The 20,202-nt window shown below is 43.1% G+C and overlaps 1 protein-coding gene across 1 annotated transcript in view; it reads left to right on the forward strand.

Moving 5' to 3' along the window:
- Positions 1–20,202, forward strand: part of CPM (carboxypeptidase M) — a 92,142-nt gene that overhangs the window by 41,206 nt on the left and 30,734 nt on the right. The window contains exons 3-7 of the mRNA XM_081248554.1: positions 3,103–3,200; positions 13,855–14,027; positions 15,417–15,601; positions 16,291–16,461; positions 19,946–20,098. Of these exons, the coding sequence (XP_081104680.1) occupies positions 3,103–3,200; positions 13,855–14,027; positions 15,417–15,601; positions 16,291–16,461; positions 19,946–20,098 (780 nt within the window). The remainder of the gene's footprint in view (positions 1–3,102; positions 3,201–13,854; positions 14,028–15,416; positions 15,602–16,290; positions 16,462–19,945; positions 20,099–20,202) is intronic.

The raw sequence follows: 20,202 nt of genomic DNA on the forward strand, positions 1-20,202 counted from the left end.
CTTCTACTTTCTCCTGAACGCCTAGAGCGTTGTTTCCTTGCCTTGTGGATCTTTGTGAAGCCTTCTGAATTGTAAGACTTTTCCTGGTCCTACAAGCAAACTCAGTTGGGCACCATGTCACAGCCCTGGGCTTTGTGTCAAGCTCTGAGTGGGTTCCTGGATATAGATACTGAAATCCTGAAATCCAGGTTTTGTTTACTTCGTAGTGAAGAGTAAGTGGCCGAGCATTTCAGAGCTCTTGAGCACACCTGGTATTAGCAGGAACTTTGAGAATAAAGGCAGCCTGTCCAACCTTGGCAGAAAAAAATCTTATTTAAATTACCCTCACCTTGGCAATCAAGCTGTGAAAAGTCAATAGTTTGTCCTTTGTGCATTTACTCTGGTCTAAGCCAGAGTAAATATCAGTGTTCGTTGGAGAGGCTGGTTAAAAAACTTCAAGAGGCTTGTCATTCCTGGTGAATATCTCCAGGTTTTCATTCTCAGACTTTGTGCCATGGAGGTTATTCAAAATAAGTTTCTCATCTTGAGGTTTACTTAGGGGCCATTCGAGCCAAAATTGAGATCGAGTTACCACCTAAGTACTTCTTCACTTAGGTTTTATTGGTTTGATTTCCCTCCTTCCTTAAACCAAATAATATTGGATACCCATGTCAAGTCAGGTTTTTCTTGTCTTACACTATCCTTTATATTACAGGTCAGCTGTTGCAAATGCAGAGTTAGAAATATAACAACTAGTAAACATTATGTTGAGATGATACTGAATTTTTTCCCTTGTCTGTGAGGGAACTAGGCCATATTCTTTATAAATCTGTGGTTATTCTAGGTTTAAAAGCATTAATAGCTACAGAAAAGAATTCCCCAGGAGGAAACCTAAAGAGCCAAGATTAATAGAAAAAAAGCTCAGAAAAACCTCTCCCTTGCTTCACGTGAAAATATTAACTTGGTAGATTTGAAGCCCTAGATGACCTGAGAATTGGTACTATTGGGGATGAAAGGTTCTGGTTGATGCAGCAGTTCTGGCGGGAAATCACTGGATGGATTGTACTTGTCCACGTGACTAACTCGGAGTCATTCTTCAGAACTCGGTTTAGAAGTCAGCTCTAAAACCCTGCATCTGTAAAGCTTTATGTGATCCCACTCCTTGGAAAAAGTTCCTCGTTTATTCTACAGCCACGGCAGTACCTTATACACACTCTAAGGTCGTATATGTCACAGTCTAGTGTAATGATGTTTGCACGCTGCTGTTCTCCACTAGACCAGAAACTCACTGGGCATAGAGAGTGTGACTTATTTGTAGGGTGTAATCACCTGGTTAAATGCCTGGATACAGTGGTACTAAATAAATGGATGTGTAAATGAATGATGTGAACGTGCTGCACTGAACAGGTGGCACCTATCAGATAGACTGCCTTTTGGGGGTGTTTTCTGACAATTTCTGCAGTTACTAAATTTAAAGCATCACCCTGTCAAGACGAATTTCCCTATAATTGTTAGAATAAATTAAGAATAAATGGTGAGGGCTTCCCTGGTGACGCAGTGGTTGAGAATCCACCTGCCAATGCAGGGGACACAGGTTCGAGCCCTGGTCCAGGCAGATCCCACATGCCACAGAGCAACTAAGCCCGTGCGCCACAACTACTGATCCCGCGTGCTACAACTGCTGAGGCCTGTGCACACAGAGCCCGTGCTCTGCAGCGGGAGGGGCCACCGCAGTGAGAGGCCCGCACGCCTCAGTGAGGGGTAGCCCCCACTCACCGCAGCTGGGAAAAAGCCCGCGTGCGGTGGCAAAAACCCAACACAGCCAAAATAAAATAAATAAAATAAATTTATTTTAAAAAACCCTTTCTAAAAAAACAATAAATGATGAAAAAGACAAGTCCAGTATCTGCTTCTCCCTGGATTCCTTATGGCAACTGGGTATTCCCCAGCCCATTGGACCCCCCAGATTGAAGGAACTACACCTGAAATTCTGCAGAAATCTGCTCAACGTTAGCCCACGAGCTGCTGTTAAACTCCTTTCCTGGGTTCTTGAATTCCACAGAAGGCTTAGTTGTCACAGATAATGTGAACTTTGTATCTAGGTGCTAGATATCAAATATTTACCCAATCTCTAATTTTAAAGTGTTTGTATTAAAAGAGCCAGATGATTTTAGAATCGAAAGAAACCTCTTCATTTTACAGATTAGGACACCAACCTTCTTGAGAGACAGGCAGTTTTCATTAGTGGCAGAAGCCCTAGAGTTGAGTCACATAGGCCAGGATTCAATTCTTGGCTGTGCTTACTGGCCGTGTGATCATAAGCAGTTTATTTAATATTTTTTGAAGGTCAGTGTTTTCATTTGTAAAGTCCGGTTAAAAATCCATCTCCCTGGGTCAGGACAAGGGATTGCCTCAGGTAACGTGAACCAGAGATGCAATGGTAACATCTGCCCAGAGCAGATGTTCAACAATCTTGAGTCTCTGTCCTCCCTTGCCCAAATCCCTTGCCACCATTTATGGCAGAGTTAGGACTTAGAAGTTTCCCTTGAGGCATTGTTAGGATGGCGTGTGCTTTCCGGCTTACATGGCAGGACTCATGCCCATCAAGGACACTCATTGCTGAGAGGCTGTGTTACATGAGCATTTGAATATGACAAGACTCAGGATTTACTGTAAAAACAATCTCCCTTCTGAGTTACATATTTTCTTGCTGTTGCTTTCTTCACGTTCCTGGCACTGAGTTATGGCACCCTCCCTATCAACTATCAGTAATAATTTTGTGTAATTGTGTGAATTAGCAAGATCGCTTCTATAAAGCACCAGAAACTCAGAGCAAACTATATAAACATTTTGGAAAAATAAGATCTACATAGCCTAATAAGTCTTCGATTTTAAAAAGTCACATTCTATAACAAGAACTTAAATATTTGTGCTAAATTGAAAGGGTTTTGGAAACTAAAAGTGTTTTAAGCAAGGAAGCGTTAGTCACATGAACTGAGGTGGTTGTGACACATTCATCAGGTGGGAGAAGCAGCATCATTTATTCACTGTTCTCATTCTCCCAGAGTTCCTTCGTCATTTCAAAAGACAACTCATTTTTCTATACTCTTCTTCCCTGTAAAGGCAGAAACCTGTGGGTTCTTATTGTGGGACGCTTTCCAAAGGAACACAGAATCGGGATTCCAGAATTCAAATACGTGGCAAATATGCATGGAGATGAGGTATGTATATGGCTTGAATATCTGACATGTCACCAGAGAAGCTTCCCCTCGGGTCTCTTGTGCTCTCTCTAAATGCAAAGGAAGCAGCAGACGCTGTAGCAAAGAATCTGGAAAGGTCTTCCGGTGAGGCCTTCTGAGAGGATTGAAGGAACCAGGTTCCAAAACCCAGCACAGCCCTCTGGTTGTTTACCCAGTGCCCTGTGCAGGTAACTGGAACTTTTTTTGTCTGGGGTCTGGAAGAACAATAGTGCCCCAGCTCTGGACTGCCAGCAAGTCGCCGAACTCCTGCCTGTGTTGGTTTTCCCCATCTCCTGCTCAGCATCGAGGTGACCCAGCAGAGGAGCAATATTCTATTTGAACTAAAACAATCAGATCCCAACTAGCTATCCAGACTCCTAGGAGCTGGCTTTTTGACTGCTTTTGTCACTTTCTCTTAATCTAACACTTGGCGTTTCCAATGCTTAAGTTTACCGCAGCAGTCCCCAACCTTTCTGGCACCAGGGACCAGTTTCATGGAAGACAGTTATTCCACAGACCGGGAGGAGGCGGGGTATGGTTTCAGAATGATTCAAGAGCATTATATTTATTGTGCACTTTATTTCTTTTATTATTACATTGTAATATGTAATGAAATAATTACACAACTCACCATAATGCTGACAGGAGGTGGAGCTCAGGTGGTAATGCGAGCGATGGGGAGTAAATACAGATGAAGCTTTGCTCGCTTGCCCGCCACTCACCTCCTGCTGTGCGGCCCGGCTCCTAACAGGCTGCGGACTGGTGCCAGTCCTCGGCCCAGGGTTGGGGGGCCCCCGGTTTAGACCATCAAGCTTAGGGCTCTGTCATCCCCATCATTCAACAAACCCTTAAATTCTATCATGATGTCTTGCCTCTTTTCCAGCTTATCGGGGATCAACTCTCTTTTTATTTTGCTTTGTTTGTTTATGTTATTTATTTTATATTTTGCAAAATACTCTTTACCACGCCTGCCTGCCCAGCCATTCTTGCCAGGCATTTGAAGATGCTCCTCTCCACTTCTCACCTTTCTTCCTCAGAGTATTTTGAGAATATGACAACTGCAGGATCTTCTGTTCCCCAGAACCCCACACAACTGAGCAATACAGTGGGAGGGAAAGATAGTGCCCAGTCTTGACAGTAAAGAAAATTGACGTAGGAATATCAAACACACTTAACTTTAAAGAATGTCAAAGAATAGGAATATTCCTATAAGTATAACCTGCTGACTTGCTACGACACTTCCAGGTCTGCAGTAGCGTGGGTGGCACGCACTGCTCGAACGCTGGGCTTCCTGTCCCAGCTTAACCCTCCCCAACCCCAGGCTCTCTAGGAACAGGCTCCACCCCACGTGACACACACACATTCTGCCCTTCCCAGGCACACCACTCAATCCGTCCTGGTCCTGCCGAGCCAGGGGACTTCTTGTCACTGGAGCTCAGATACAAACACTTGCCTTTGAGAGAGTGGTTGGTCTTTGAACGTGATTTGGGGGTGGGTGGAAGTTACTTTTTTAAGCGTAATGGGCTTTGCTCGAAAAGGCTTGATATTGCTGGGAGTCTGACCATAGTTGTTTTTAACAAAACTATTTATGACAGACAGCAGCCCAGACTTCCTTTCTCTTTTGCTATCCAGTCAACTGATCGAGGTCCTGTGGGATCCATTTTTAATAAGAGACATTGACTCCAGTAGCTTATTTATTGAATTCCTGGCATTTCAGAGGTTGCAGCCTGATGCTCAGAAGCTAATCCTCTCAGTTGAAACTTCCAAAGGAAAGCAAGAGTCCTTCCTCTCACTCACCCCTGAATTCACTTGTACTTTCCCAAATTTCTGACATCTTGCCTTCCAGGTAGTTAGTGTATCCCATCAAATCAGGGCTCTCTCATTCACTGTGATTCTCTGAGGAATGCTAAGGACTGAGATGACTCAGAGGGAAAAGTCCCAGTGTGTTTCGGGTGTGGGAACCTGAAGTCCTGCTATCCCCTGTGTGTCCCAGCTGGTAGCAGTATCTGGCGGCTCTGGGGGCCATTGAGAAACTTATTATCCTGAATTTAGATCTTGTATGTTCTGTCCTCCTGGAGCCACTAGGAGCTGCGGAAGGTGATGGCATAACCCAGGAGCAAAAGGGTCACTTGGATTAGAAGGTTTAGTCACCCTACGCATCCTTCTTCTCTTAGACCTTCTGGAATTGAAAGAGCATTTTCAAGAACCCACTATTAAAAAGCAACATAGGGCTTCCCTGGTGGCGCAGTGGTTGGGAGTCCGCCTGCCGATGCAGGAGACGCGGGTTCGTGCCCCGGTCCGGGAGGATCCCACGTGCCGTGGAGCGGCTGGGCCCGTGAGCCCTGGCTGCTGGGCCTGTGCGTCCGGAGCCTGTGCTCCGCAACGGGAGAGGCCGCGGTGGTGAGAAGCCCACGTACCGCAAAAAAAAAAAAAAAGCAACATAGATAATATTTGGGGGCAGTAGTTCTTAACCTTCTTTGGTTGGATTCCTTGCTATTCTGGCACAAACTTTGAATGCTGATCTCAGGGTCCATGGATCTTCTAGGAGTTTGTGGATCTCACGTGGAGAAGCCCAGCAGGGGTCATATGTGTACCGAGTAGTGTGGTGGACAGAACTGACCACGGTATTTTTTAAATGTTTCCTCTTTTCCCTGGACCCCACCTCAGTGTGTGCGTGTGTGTGTTTCCCACACTTAACCCCATGGCCAGGCAACAGTGAGCATCAGGAAGACCCAGTTATGTTGATCACACACACCATTTCCCCCCCGTGAATTTTCACCTCCTTCGTGATGCCTTCTTTTAGAATCGGGTCTTTATTAAATGAAAACTAACCTGTTATTATTGTAAAATCAACATACGTACATCTTAGAAGAAATACAGATGAAAGAAACAAACAGAAAACATTGTATCTACTGACCTTTAGGAGACCGTCGATTCCTTATCATTTATCCTTCCAGGTATTTGTGTGTGTGCAGTTTCACCAAGTGAGCAATGCTAATTTGCTCTTTGTGACATTTTTCAGTTAATACAAGCTACCCTTTCATGTCAGTAAATGTTTATCCTATCTTTACCTTATATCCCATGTTCTAGTTTCTCCAGTTGTCCTCAAAATGTCCCCCAAAGTGTCCATTCAAAATTCTGTCCAAGATTATGCATCATATGTGGTTGACATACCCCTTGAATCTGTTTTAATCTAGCATTTAAAGAATCTTTTCATGATGCTAGACTTAAGCAAGAACGTTGATCCATTGTGTGTCCTGCAGAACGTCCCTCATTTTGGATTGTTTCCTTCCTTCTAATATCATCGATTTTGTGCCTCTCATCCCTCTATTTACTTCAAACTGGAAGTTAAATCTAAAGGTTTGTGGGATTCAGGTGAAACATTTTGGGCTACTGTGTATCTTTGGAATCGCGAAGGTGGGTGACTTTGGCTGGTGCCGAAGGTCCAGGCTAATTAGCCTGGCTACATCCGGAATGCATGAAGCACGCTGAGGGGAGCAAAATCTACTTGAAACAGCCCATTTTCAAGTGAGAATTGTTACAAAAGAGTGAAGTCAAACCTCCTCTGGTTTTGTATGATATTCCTCTTGTTCTCAGTCACCTTGTCATGAGCTCATGTCCTCACGATGCTGCATCGATCAGGCTGGCAAGTTCCCCTCCATACAGCACTTGCCGACAAGAAAAGAGTAACAGTAGCCAACATTTCCTGAGCATGGACTACACTCAGTGCTTTGTGGGAGGCCTTTCTTTTGCTCACTTCTGCTGAAGGCATGTGTGTTAGTGCGTTGACCAGGAAGGGAATGCAGGTTTCTGTTGGTCCTCTGGGCCTGCATCAGAGCCTGAGCAGTGAGCCTTTCCCAGCTACGGCTCTGAATCCTTGACCCCCTCCACTGCCTTTGGAACGTTCTGTTTTTAGTGTTTTCCTTTTTACACATAGATCTATGATCTATCTCAAATTAATTTTTGTGGGGATGGATTCCCAGTTGTTCCAGCCCCGTTTGATTAGAAGATTCGTTCACCGTGTGAAAGTGTAGCAAACTCTTAGAGTAAGACTGGAGTGAGCATCTCCATGTCACTTTTCTCTGTGCCTGTCTCATGCCTGCTGCCCGCCTCCCCTGCCTGATTGCTGGGGAGTCACACGGGGGAGCTGACGGAAAGAACACCCGCCGCCCTTGATAAACCTTTGTCACCTGCTGTTCATGCTTTTTCAGAGTGAGGGAGACATTTCTGAGCTTCTAACTTTTCTCATTTTAGTAAGACTAGCAGGTGTTTTCCTGGTTTATCCAGGTTCTTGTTTGTACACACATCAGCGTGTGGAATTGTAGAAGCCCCAGTCCTGGGTGTCATTCACACAGGCTCCTAAGTGGCAGTGTGCGCACACCTGACGTCCAATCCTTGTTATTCATTGGGAAGGATGAGACCAGAGGTCCCTGGGCGGGGCTCTCTGTCATTCCCCTGCTCCACAAACATTCACATCGTTTGGGAGCGGGGTCTTTGTCCCCCTCGCCCTCCCCCGACATCTCATTCTGCTACTGGCTGGCTTTGTAGGAAACTATTACCTATAATCTAAAATCAGAGCTTTAATAAATGCTGGGATCATCCCCTGGAAATGGAAGCATCTAGTGCCCTCAGCCTGAATGTGGGTGCAGGAGAGAAGCCTGGAGAATCACTCCTTGCTCCTTCCTCGAGCCCTTCCTGTTCTATGTTTTGTGCCTATCTGCCATCCCATGTTTTAAAATTTTTTCAGGAAAGCAAATCTTATACCTGGGCAATCTCTAGATTATTAAGACATCTCTAATCCCTGTCTAATGGAAATATCTAAGTGAGGCATGACTATGTGTTTAAAAAGTCAGGTGCCTGGAATTTTAAGCTAATCCAGGAGCAGGCAAAGTGCAGGTGAGAGGTTGGGTCCACAGGTTCCCTTGACTGCAGGGCCCATGGTCTTTAAGCATGGGGGGAGGTCTATGTCTGTTAAGCATAACTGAATTGCCAATTCTGATTCTTTTTTTTTCTAGAGATTTTTTTTTGAAGCTTCTGTTTCTTAAACACCAATGAATTATTTTTCCTAGATGGTTTATTTGGGTATAGAGTTCTGAAATACCCACATCACACTTAGAATTTCACATTCGGTGGCATTAATTTATAGTTTATTGGATTCCAGATACATAATGGAAAGGAAAAACATTGCAAAAATATGGATAATAGTGATATTTTTCAACCTGAAAATAAAGGCTAAATGTTTTTTTGCACACCTTCTAGGTATAAGAGACATTTAGACAGTAGTTTGTATGTCTAAATGTCTATATTTAGAGGGTATTTTAATGTTCTACATGAACAACAGGACATAATATCCAAAATTGTGCCTATCCTGGAAGATCTTGGGCTGTGTACAACATGCAATAGAGGTTCCAAACTTACTAAAACAAGACAAAACAAAGCTTGCCACTTCTCAAGCCCTTTCTTCCACCACTATCCCAGATGATGACAAAATGTCCTCAGTTACACAGCATGGCTTTGGATAATTATTTCCTTTTGCATTTAGACCAAACTAATCCTTATCCCAGGCGAAGTGTCTACTTCCTTTTAAGCATGTATTAAGTTCCTCATATAATTATCCTCTTTCTCTCCATCTCCCTTTTTTGGTGAGGGTGGGCCGGGGGACCAGGGTGTCGGGTCCTTGGCATGATCAGAATTGCTGGCCCCCAGCCCTGTGAAGTGTGTTCAGTATTGAACGTCCTTGCAATGAACTAACTTGATCATTTGTATACCCCCTCTCACTGAGAACCTTAAGTCCTCATGTTTTCAGAAAGTTCCTCCTCAGAATAGTCATGACTTTGTAGTGGATTTGGCAACAGTAACCAACAGTCATTTATTGAGCACATGATATACCTGGAGCTGGGTGAGATACCAGGGCTACACAGGAAGCTGGTTAGGATCCCTGCTGTCAAACCTTGGATGGTGGAGTTGGAGGGTGGGGGTGGGGGTCAGTCAGGGTCGGTCAGGCCATTGTAATATGTGTGAGCACCATCAGGAGAGCACAGGTGAGGAAAGTTAAAGGACCACCTAGGCAGGTCATGGAACCCAGACTTGGGGAGGCCACGGAAAAGTGTGCTAGATAATGTAATATTTAGGCTAATATTTGAAGATGAAGGATTTAGCTAGGCATTAAGACAAATGAATTAAGTCTGTAACACACCATGTGGAGCCCCAGAACTGACAGGCTTATTTTCCCCCAGAAGCTGAATTACAGTGTAGCATTTCAAGAACGGACTCCACCATTAGGAGAGCTGAAGTGTTGGTACTACCCTCTAATTCACTCTCGCACAATACACTACCCAGTTGTGGACTGTTGCTTCAAAATTGTTTTCCAATTGTTCTTAGAAGTGCTAGAACATTCATTTTTATCTATCTAACAAATTCCCACTTGACTGAATTGAAGAAAAACTGATAGAGAATTTATTTTCTGCTTTCTGGGTTCTTGCCATCTTTTTTTTTTTAAACTTTTTATTTTATACTGGAGTATAGTTGATTAACAATATTCTGTTAGTTTCAGGTGTGCAGCAAAGTGATTCATATACATATACATGTATCCTTCTTCAAATTCTTTTCCCATTTAGGTTGTTACATAATATCGAGCAGCATTCCCTGTGCTATACAGTAGGTCCTTTTTGGTTACCTATTTTATTTTATTTTATTTTATTTTTGTGGTATGCGGGCCTCTCACTGTTGTGGCCTCTCCCGTTGCGGAGCACAGGCTCCGGACACGCAGGCTCAGCGGCCATGGCTCACGGGCCCAGCCGCTCCACGGCATATGGGATCCTCCCGGACCGGGGCACGAACCCGTATCCCCTGCACCGGCAGGCGGACTCTCAACCACCGCGCCACCAGGGAGGCCCCTGGTTACCTATTTTAAATGTAGACATGTGTACACGTCAATCCCAAACTCCCTGACTATCCCTTCCCCCCCACCCTCCCCCCGGTAACCATAGGTTCCTTCTCTAAGTCTGTGAGTCTGTTTCTGTTTTGTAATAAGTTCATCTGTATTATTATTTTTTTAGATTCTGCATATAAGTGATATTATACAATATTTCTCTTTCTCTTTCTGACTTACTTCACTCAGTATGACAATCTCTAGGTCCATCCTGGGTTCCTGCCATCTTAATGACCAGATGAATTAACAGAGAAAGACTGTAGAAGCTGGTGTGCTCACCCAGCCTTTCAGGCTCTTTATTAGGGATTCTTTCATTAAGTCCACACTCTCACAAAAGGAGCTAAATGAAAGGCTGGTTAAGCTAACGGAAACAGTTTTGACCAACCACATTCTTTTTTAAAATTTTAGTCTCTCTAAGGTTTCATATTCAAAGACTTAATTTTAAACGACGGGAGGTCTATACGTAAAACATGAATGAGTGTTTGAGACATTTATATTAAGGTTGAGAAGAATTAACTTGAATAACATGTGGCATAAATTTGCTGTTACAGAGACAGGAAAATATGGTCCAAGAAAACAAGAGGACTTTGTTTAACTCCCTCTGAAATTTCATCTGTTTACCTCACCATTTTTTAAAATTATCTGACTCTTAATTGGTTCTTTATCATACTTCCAAGATTTTTCTTTCACCCTCTGCAGTTACAAACTTGTGGTTTGTTTTGGAATATGGAGACAAACAGAAAATACCTTGGTCACACATTCGTTACCTTGAAAGAATCATGATTTTATTGTTTTTGTAAAAATAACATAGGTTTTCTTTAATTTAAAAAGCAATACTAGAAAAATAAGAGGAAATAAAAACTATTCAGAATACTATCACTCAGAAATCACCATCATTAGTATTTGCCAGATGCTATTCTAGACATCTATGTATTTCTACAGTAATAGAATGAGAGGAATCAAAAGGATATAAAATGAAATATGTGTCATATTATACATGTTATCTTTAAATAAGAAGTATGAGATTTAACTTTACTTGAATTTAACAGAATAGAACTGAAGTGAAATGAAAATAATTGGTGAACTTGGTATTTTCTCAAAATAAGAAATTATCGGAAGATTCTTCTAAAGTCAAAAAATTAGGGAAAACTTTGGGTTTCCCTGCTGGCGCAGTGGTTGAGAATCTGCCTGCTAATGCAGGGGACACGGGTTCGAGCCCTGGTCTGGGAAGATCCCACATGCCGCGGAGCAACTAGGCCCGTGAGCCACAACTACTGAGCCTGCACGTCTGGAGCCTGTGCTCCGCAACGGGAGAGGCCACGATAGTGAGAGGCCCGCGCACCGCAATGAAGAGTGGCCCCCGCTTGCGACAACTAGAGAAAGCCCTCGCACAGAAACGAAGACCCAAGACAGCCAAAATAAATAAATAAATAAACAAATGTGGGGTTTAAAAAAAAAAAAGAATTTTTAAAAAATTAGGAAAAACTGAAATTATAATGATTTGAAATATATAATTTTTTAAACTTTGGATAATATCCTATGACCCATTGCTGGGAAAAGTGAAGGAATTAGCACTTTGAAAAGTCTTCTGTCCTCTCCTTTCCTCTCCCCCGGCACCCACCCTTGCCGTTAGCTATAAACCTTAACTTTTACCTTCTATCCTATACCACACCACCACAGTTGCTTAATTTAGTTCTATAGCTTAATCACAGCTTCTTACTCCTTGTTTTCATTTTCTTGTGGGTGGATGAATTTAATTGCCAACTCCTGTCTTGAGTTTGGGCGTGCTTGAGAATGTAGGATTCAGATAGTTAAGAGGAAATTCACATTTAGAACCATGTGGGGATTCCAATATATCTCACTTGGTACTTGACCTGGGACTCAGAGGGGCCTCAGGTTTTTCCTGGTACGTCCCTCTAATGGAACCATCCTACAGTCTCCAACCAGCATTTAGAAATCTCACTTCCTTCTCTCTTTCCTTGACCTTTTCTCTTCCCCAACCCCTGTCCAGAAAAGCCCCTTCAACCAACCACACTGTCCACCTTTAAAGCCATCTTTCACAGCTTAAAATTGCCAGCCCCTCCTCCTCTGGTTTCAGGGGAGCCAGTAAGGAGTGTCCAAATGTGCGTGATCTTCCAAAACATCGAATTGGAAACCCAGTGTGTGACTCACGTGACTTTTTTGGTTATTAAGGACCTTTTGTAAGTTTGTAAGGACCTTTTTCAAGTGACAATTTTGACTGTAAAAACAAAAATCACAGTGGTGGAAGAAGATAGACATGAGTAGAAAAAAATTGCAGTCAGAATGGAATTTACTTCTACTCTGAATTTTATGGCTACCTATAAATATGTAATTTACATATTTAAAATTTTCTTAGTTCCATTTTAATTATTCTGTGTTCATTAGGATAACAAATTCATAAAATGTGATCTCTTTGCTTGCCAGCGAGGGGCATAAAGTATGGAATTGCTCACCCTTTGTCCGAACAATGAATTGCTACAGAGCAGTCATAAATGAAAATTCTTTTCCTGCCCACGGCCTTCATTAATGCACCAGAAGCACTGTCCTTATTTACCCACCTGCTGCCCTGATTTCCCATATACTAACTCCTCTACAACATCTGATCACATGTAAGGGGTAAATATTCCTTACTTAGAAGCAGAATCTTTGAACTCAGGATTACAGGGTAAAAGTAATATAGCCTAATCAAATCTTTCTAGAATAAGGTTGAATATGTGAATTCCTTTAAAAAAAAAAAAAGAGTAAATCTCTCCCTTGGGGATTATAAAGCAAGCTCTTTCACAGGCCTTCAGTTTCCCAATCATTGTTGGTACATAAGGTAATTTTAGGTGAATGTGACCATGTTTATTTTCATAGTCATGCTTTTATTTTACTATACAATTAGAAACATATCTAGCAAAATGGTAATTATACAAAGTTTCTTATTTTTAATGTAAGTAAAAAGTGAGCCAATGTAAAGAAAATGCAAACGAAATAATAGTATAGATAATATGCAGATATGGCAAAAAATTGTGAGGATGTTGTGCCAATGAAACATGAGGATGTGGAAATCAGAAATACAGAGGTACAGCAAAAATTGCACAAATGTGCAGGAGGGGAATTTGGAGATAAAAGAACTTGGAAACAGGGGAATATGAAAATCAGACCTATTTAAATTAACCTACTTAAATTGTGCATATTACAAACTCAGATTTTTCTCTATTAAAATCTACATGTCTACTGCAGTGGTTCTCCACGAATCACCCACCGAGACACGCACCACGGCTCTCCCGTGTGCCAGGCATGCTTGTGGAGACGCACAACTCCCTGCCTGATCTCTAGCTCCCCGTCTCGCCACCACTCCGGGAAGTATTTGGAAGACAGACAAACTGGAAATAGGATAATAAGAATAACCTTTACTCCACTCTAATTCATTTTTAGTAAATTATTTACTTACAGGTACTTTTTTTTTAAGTTAACTTAAAAAAAGCCCAAAAAACAAAAACCTGTTACTCACAAAGGTTTTGCAGCACACCACTGTTGGATTGCCATGTGCCAGAGTATCAGTATACCTGAGAAACGGTGGTCTGACAACTGGTTTTGGTCTCACATATCATGTGTAGTGCTTCTTGTTGGGGAATTTGTGCTCCGGGGACTGTTTTCCTCTCACCTAACAATATCCTCTTCTCTCTTTAACACCTATAGGCTGTAGGGCGGGAAATGCTGCTCCATTTAATCGAATATCTCGTAACCAGCGATGGAAGAGACCCTGAAATCACAAATCTAATTAATAGTACCCGGATACATATCATGCCTTCAATGAACCCAGATGGCTTCGAAGCTGTTCTAAAGCCTGACTGTTTTTACAATAAGGGAAGGTAAGCACGGGCTAGTCTATCTTTATTTAAAACACAACAAAAGCATAAAAAGGCCCCCATCAGATCAGACCCCTTCGCCCTGTAAAGAGAAGTTAGCGAACCATCTCATAACCTGTGTCATGTCGCTGCTGTGCTGGAAACTTTTCAGGGCTGCCCATTGCTTTGACCTTGAGAAGTAAAATCCTGAGCAAGGCTGCTTTACCCCTGCACCTGCCTCACTGCTCTGGCTTCATTGCCTCTTCCCCCGCACTCACCCTGCCGCAGCCGCTCAGATCTCCCTTCATCTCATGCAACCACCAGCTGCCTTCTCACCCCTGGCATTTCCCACCCCTCCCCCCACACCCCGCTTCAACAGCATTTCCTCAAAGCCTCCTTCCCTAACCTATCAGATATTAGAGCCCCAATTATTCTCACATCACCTGGCACTCTACCCTCATAGCACAATCTTTAATGTCTCATTTCTTGTTTAATGTCTACATGAGGGCAGGAAGGCTGCCCGTTGTGTTCATCCCGGTTAAATCCCAGGGCCTAGGGTAGTACCTAGACCCTCAATAAACAGGTTGATTTATTAAGCCAGCACACGAACTAATCACAAAGAAGAGTGAATCTTGTAGTATTTCTGATTTAAATTTACTGTGTTTCAAGCAGCCTCAGGAAGTTTGGAATTTCTCAAATGTCTGATAAACACTGGTATTTGTGCAATTAAAATTTTGTTTTTACCAAAGATTAATCAATCACCACTTGATTCCCTTCCATGTTTAAGTTTTTTAGCCTATTTAAACATGGCCAGTCCACTTTTCAGAAATACGTTTGTATAAAAAATAGCATGTTCCTGTTGTTTCTGTTACCAATTGCTATGGAACAAACTGCCCCCAAATTGAGGGACTTAAAACAACCACCTCTTTATTTACTCTCCACTCTGTAAGTTAGGAATTTGGGCAGAGCACAGCAGGGATGGCTAATCTCTATGCCATGATATCAGGGTCCTCAGCTGGGGTCTGGCTGGGACCATATCTCTGGAGTCTCAGTTCTGGCTGTCACCTGGGTTCCTCATTCTTGCACATGGACCCTTGACGTGGATAGAACTGGGGTCTCAGGGTTCCAAATGGGAGTGTCAAGAGCAAAAGCCCTGAAATGCAAACACTTATCAGACCTCTGCTTACATCCGAATCACTACTGTCCCACTGGCAAGAACAAGTCACACGGGAGGGGACAACATATTGTGTGAATGCCAGCTGTGATTCACTGGAGGCTGCCAAGGCAACCATCCACCACCTCTGTATTCATATTTGGAAGAACACCTGGAGCCCAAAGCAAAGGTCTACACACTGCACGAATCTGCTCCCTCAGACAGCAATAGTAAACCCTAAAAAATTCTTTCTTTTAAAGGGATAATAGTAACTTCTATGACCTGAATAGAAATTTCCCCGATGCTTTTGAATTTAATAATGTACCAAGGCAGCCTGAAACTGTGGCAGTCATGAAGTGGCTGAATACAGAGACATTTGTCCTTTCTGCAAACCTCCACGGTGGTGCCCTGGTGGCCAGTTACCCATTTGATAATGGTGTTCCAGGTAAGCAAACTTGGGCCCAGCTCTTGCTTTCTAAGTCCAGAGTGAAACTGCAAACTCCCTGCCTCTGAATGGGGATACACTCTTCCTCTCCCCACTTAACTTCTCTGGCAGGGATAGAAAGAGCCCCATTCTCTTGACCCTCAGCTATCCTTCCTACAATTTATGAACAGTAGATGGGCAAGGTGGCTGAACTGATAACAACACGGGATTACTTGACATTCATCAGTGAAACAGCAAAATTGGGATTTAACTTAGCCCACAAGAGGCAACACGGCTAAATAAATAAATAAATAACACTAATCATGTACGTAATAATTTCTGATTCCTCTTAAAACTGTGGGATAAGGTATGTACCAAGGACTTAAAGTATTCGAGTGGCTTCCTTTAATCCCTACAGTAGCTAAGGAAAGTTTACTGACCTCCAGAAATCAGCAAGAGTGACTAAGAGGGTATTTAACTTTTAAGCTGAGTTTAGACATGTACATGGTTATTTTGTGTGATATTGCCTTCTGTATGTCCATTAGAAACTAGGAAGAGGAGTAAAGGGAGTATTTGTGGAAGTGGGTAGAGGATCTCACTCGGAAATTAGAGCCTTTGTGTGTGACGTGATGATGTATGTGCTAATACGGTGTGTGCTTCCTCCGACTATAACTTCAACTAAAAGGTCTTGGTCTGTCTTTCATGTACAGCCACTGGAACATTATACTCTCGGAGCTTAACCCCTGATGATGATGTTTTTCAATATCTTGCACGTACCTATGCTTCAAGAAATCCCGACATGAGGAAAAGAAATCCATGTAGAACTAAACTAGAGTTTCCTGGTGGAATTGTAAATGGATACTTCTGGTATCCACTCAGAGGTGAGTTTCTCTTCGTTCTGCTCTTCCCCTTACTGCCCTCAGCCCAGCAGTTGCCAAAAGTGCAGTCGCTTCAGTCCTGTCTCTGTCAGCTAGTATCACAGAGCAGCGAGGGGAACTGATCATTTGAGAGATGCTCAGACATGTTCCCTACTGCCAAAGCCTCCTGAGTTCAGACACTGGTTCAGCATTTACCTTGGAGCTGGGAACTGTGCCAAGAAAGATGAACAGGACACAGATATTAAGCCCAAGTTTAATAGAGAAGAGCAACATACAAATAAATAATTGTGATGGCATGTAATGTGAATAAAAGTAGAGATTTAGGGCTTCCCTTGGTGGTGCAGTGGTTAAGAATCCACCTGCCAATGCAGGGGACACGGGTTTGAGCCCTGGTCTGGGAAGATCTCACATCTTAGTTGCACGGAACAACTAAGCCCGTGCACCACAGCTACTGAGCCTGCGCTCTAGAGCCCGCCATCCACAACTACTGAGCCCACGTGCCACAGCTACTGAAGCCCACACGCCTAGAGCCCGTGCTCCGCAACAAGGAGAGCCACTGTAATGAGAGGCCCGCCACCGCATCGAAGAGTAGCCTCCACTCACCGCAACTAGAGAAAGCCCGCGCACAGCAAGGAAGACCCAACGCAGCCAAACAAAAAGTAAAATTTTTTTAGAAGTAGAGATTTAGAAAAGGTACAGTGTATCACAGGGGTATAAATCCAAAATACATCAGGGAGTAGTGAAGGCCTTAGAGAAATGTAATGCTTATGTCTCATCCAGTGGGGACAGCTGCTACTTAGGACAAGGTAATTATTGCCATGCAGAAGTGGGGGGCAATATTGCCAGATCTTCCAGTTTGTGAAGCAAGCTGGATATTTCCATGAAGCCTCCTAATTTTAAAACCACTTTGCAGGCTAAACAAAAGAGCCCTCTAGTTTTTCTCCCTTGGAACAGGACGGCCAGGCGAGGGAGGGAGTGAGAAGCTGGCCATGTAGGGAACATGGCGGAGGGGTGTTCTTGTCAGAAGGAATAATATAAGCAGAAGACCAGGGGTGTCAGAGTCCTAGTCTGGAAATTGACAGAGAATAGGAGGGACCTAGGACAGAAGGGTGAGAGGGGAGACAGTGGGCTGGAACCAGGTTTCCACTGCCTCAGTGCCAAGTGCCCCCTTCCAGACTGGTCAGCTGACCCTACCAACAGCAACCCCCATCCTGCATTTCTGCACACAGGCTACTTCCTCAGTTGTCACTTTGGATGCACAGGCTGTCAAGTAGTCTTGCACAAGCTGGGACTTATGTGTCTGGGCAGGTCTCTGCCAGCTTTCCAGATAATATAAATAAGCATAGACCACAAGTGAGAGGAACCAGGACCACCCAGATACCAGAACATCCCAGACTTCTCTCCGATGTCTGAGAGACAGCCTCCCCACTCCCACCGCAGGGCTGTAGCCTAGTCCCCGCTCACTACTCTCCATAGGGAGGAGAGGGCCCCCTCCTGCCCAGTGGCAGTGCTGTCTTTCATGTGCATTGTCTGTAACTCTCAAGACAGATCCAGATGTGTGGGAGATTAACTAGGAACCTAATTTTGCTATTGGGAGTGGTTCCCAAGTGTGCCTGTGTCAGCTGTGTATCCCTGTGAGAAAAAAAGAGGGCAGAGCCAGAAACTTGGAGGCGCTTAGAACAGAGCATTCTGGCTCAGCCTGGAGGTTTTTTCAGCCAGGCCTGACTGGCATTATCTGGAGTGGCACACACTCTCCGCACTTGGTATTCTCCATCCAGCGTGCTTTGCACACCTGTTTTGCCATTTAACTTCTTTCTACCTGAGACACAGCCATCCAGCCAAGGGCTTTTGTTTTGTTTCATTTTTCTCTTCCTTTTTTCCTTCTTCTATTTCTTGGTGAAAATGAGGTCAGAGAGAAATACAAAACTTGTAAGTAAAGGAAAAGAAAGGACAGAGTAATTCTTCCTGGCTAAAATCTGTATGTACATAGATATTACTCAATGTTTACATAATATTTTGACCATTTTATGAGCATAAAATTTTTTTACTTCATTACTTCCCAAATACCCTGATGAAACTGAGAATACATATTTCACTGGGCAGGTATCAAGTATAACTAATTAAAATCTGGCAGAGACTACTTCCTTCAAAGTTACCATATTTCAAATCCAAGATGCCACTGATTGTAAAACATGTCCCACCAAGAAAGAAAAAGTTTCCAGCCAAACTAATAACCCAATGATGTTATTCAGCCATCAAATTTAAGATACTTCCCAATTCAGAGGTTTTAAAATATGAAAAGTTTTGCATCTCAGAAAATAAAATACGGTTATAACCCTTTGAAAATAGGGTGTTGAGAGGTAAGAACTAGAAAGTGAGCATGGGCGGTGGTAACCCCAGAAGTACCAGGGGCCTGGGTCTTCCCCTGCTCCCTGAGAATCACATGGCACCTTCCCTCTCATCCCCAAACTCAGTGTGGTGTGATGGCTGAGAGCATGGGGGCGCTAGGAAGATGGCCTGTGCTCTAGTCTCAGCCATTCACTGGCAAGAATCCCTGGGCACATGACCTACCATTTGTGATTAAGCTTCCTCATCTGTAAAATACGAGTGATAATTACTGTGAGGATTAAATGAGTGGATGATGAAGCTCTTCAAACAGTACCTAGCAAGAGCAAACACTCAGTAAACACTGGCCATTATTATTCCTCCAAATTCATATACTTAGCTTTACAGGATAAATGTGTTTATGAATGGTTTGTAGAAATATTTTAAAAGAAATCTCACTCTAGTTTATATCTGTTTAAAATGTAATTTAGGAAGAAATGTAACTTGAAGAATCCTTTTTTTAAAAAAAAATAAATTTATTTATTTATTTTTGGCTGCGTTGGGTCTTGTTGCTGTGCGTGGGCTTTCTCTAGTCGTGGCGAGCAGGGGCTACTCTTCATTGTGGTGTGCGGGCTTCTCATTGCAGTGGCTTCTCTTGTCGTGGAGCACAGGCTCTAGGCACACAGGCTTCGGTAGTTGTGACTTGCGGGCTCTAGAGCGCAGGCTCAGTAGTTGTGGCACACAGGCTTAGTTGCTCCGTGGCATGTGGGATCTTCCCAGACCAGGGATTGAACCTGTGTCCCATGCATTGGCAGGCGGATTCTTAACCACTGCGCCACCAGGGAAACCCTTGAAGAATCCTTTTTGTAATTGTGATTTTTAAAAAGGACCCTTTCTCTATCCCTCACTTAATTTTGATGCACAGCTAAACATCAGTCAGCTCTGATTCAGTCACCCATATGGGAGTATTTAGGATTGCTTTGTCATGTCTGGATAATAAAATGTCAAGCTCTAATTGTACTTGCTAATATGTCAAATTCATCTTTTCCTGTTTACATGTACTTTCATTACAACCGTCTGATTCACCTGTCCCCAAGGTACGTGATACTTGGTTTCACTCCAATTTCAGACCTTTAAAAAAATTAAATATGCTTGTGTTTAGGTGGAATGCAAGATTACAACTACATCTGGGCCCAGTGTTTTGAAATTACGTTGGAGCTGTCATGCTGTAAATATCCTCGCAAGGAGAAGCTTCCAAGCTTCTGGAACGAAAACAAAGACTCACTGATTGACTATATAAAACAGGTGCACATAGGTTTGTAAGATTTTCTTATTAATTCCTGTTAACACAAAATATAGCATTTGGCAAACCCTCTGGGTTGAGAAAATGCAAGCCCCTACTTATGTTTTCTAGGTATA

This window comes from Mesoplodon bidens (genome assembly GCF_964165515.1).
Source record: "Mesoplodon bidens genome assembly, chromosome: 11".
Taxonomy (NCBI): Eukaryota; Metazoa; Chordata; class Mammalia; order Artiodactyla; family Ziphiidae; genus Mesoplodon; species Mesoplodon bidens.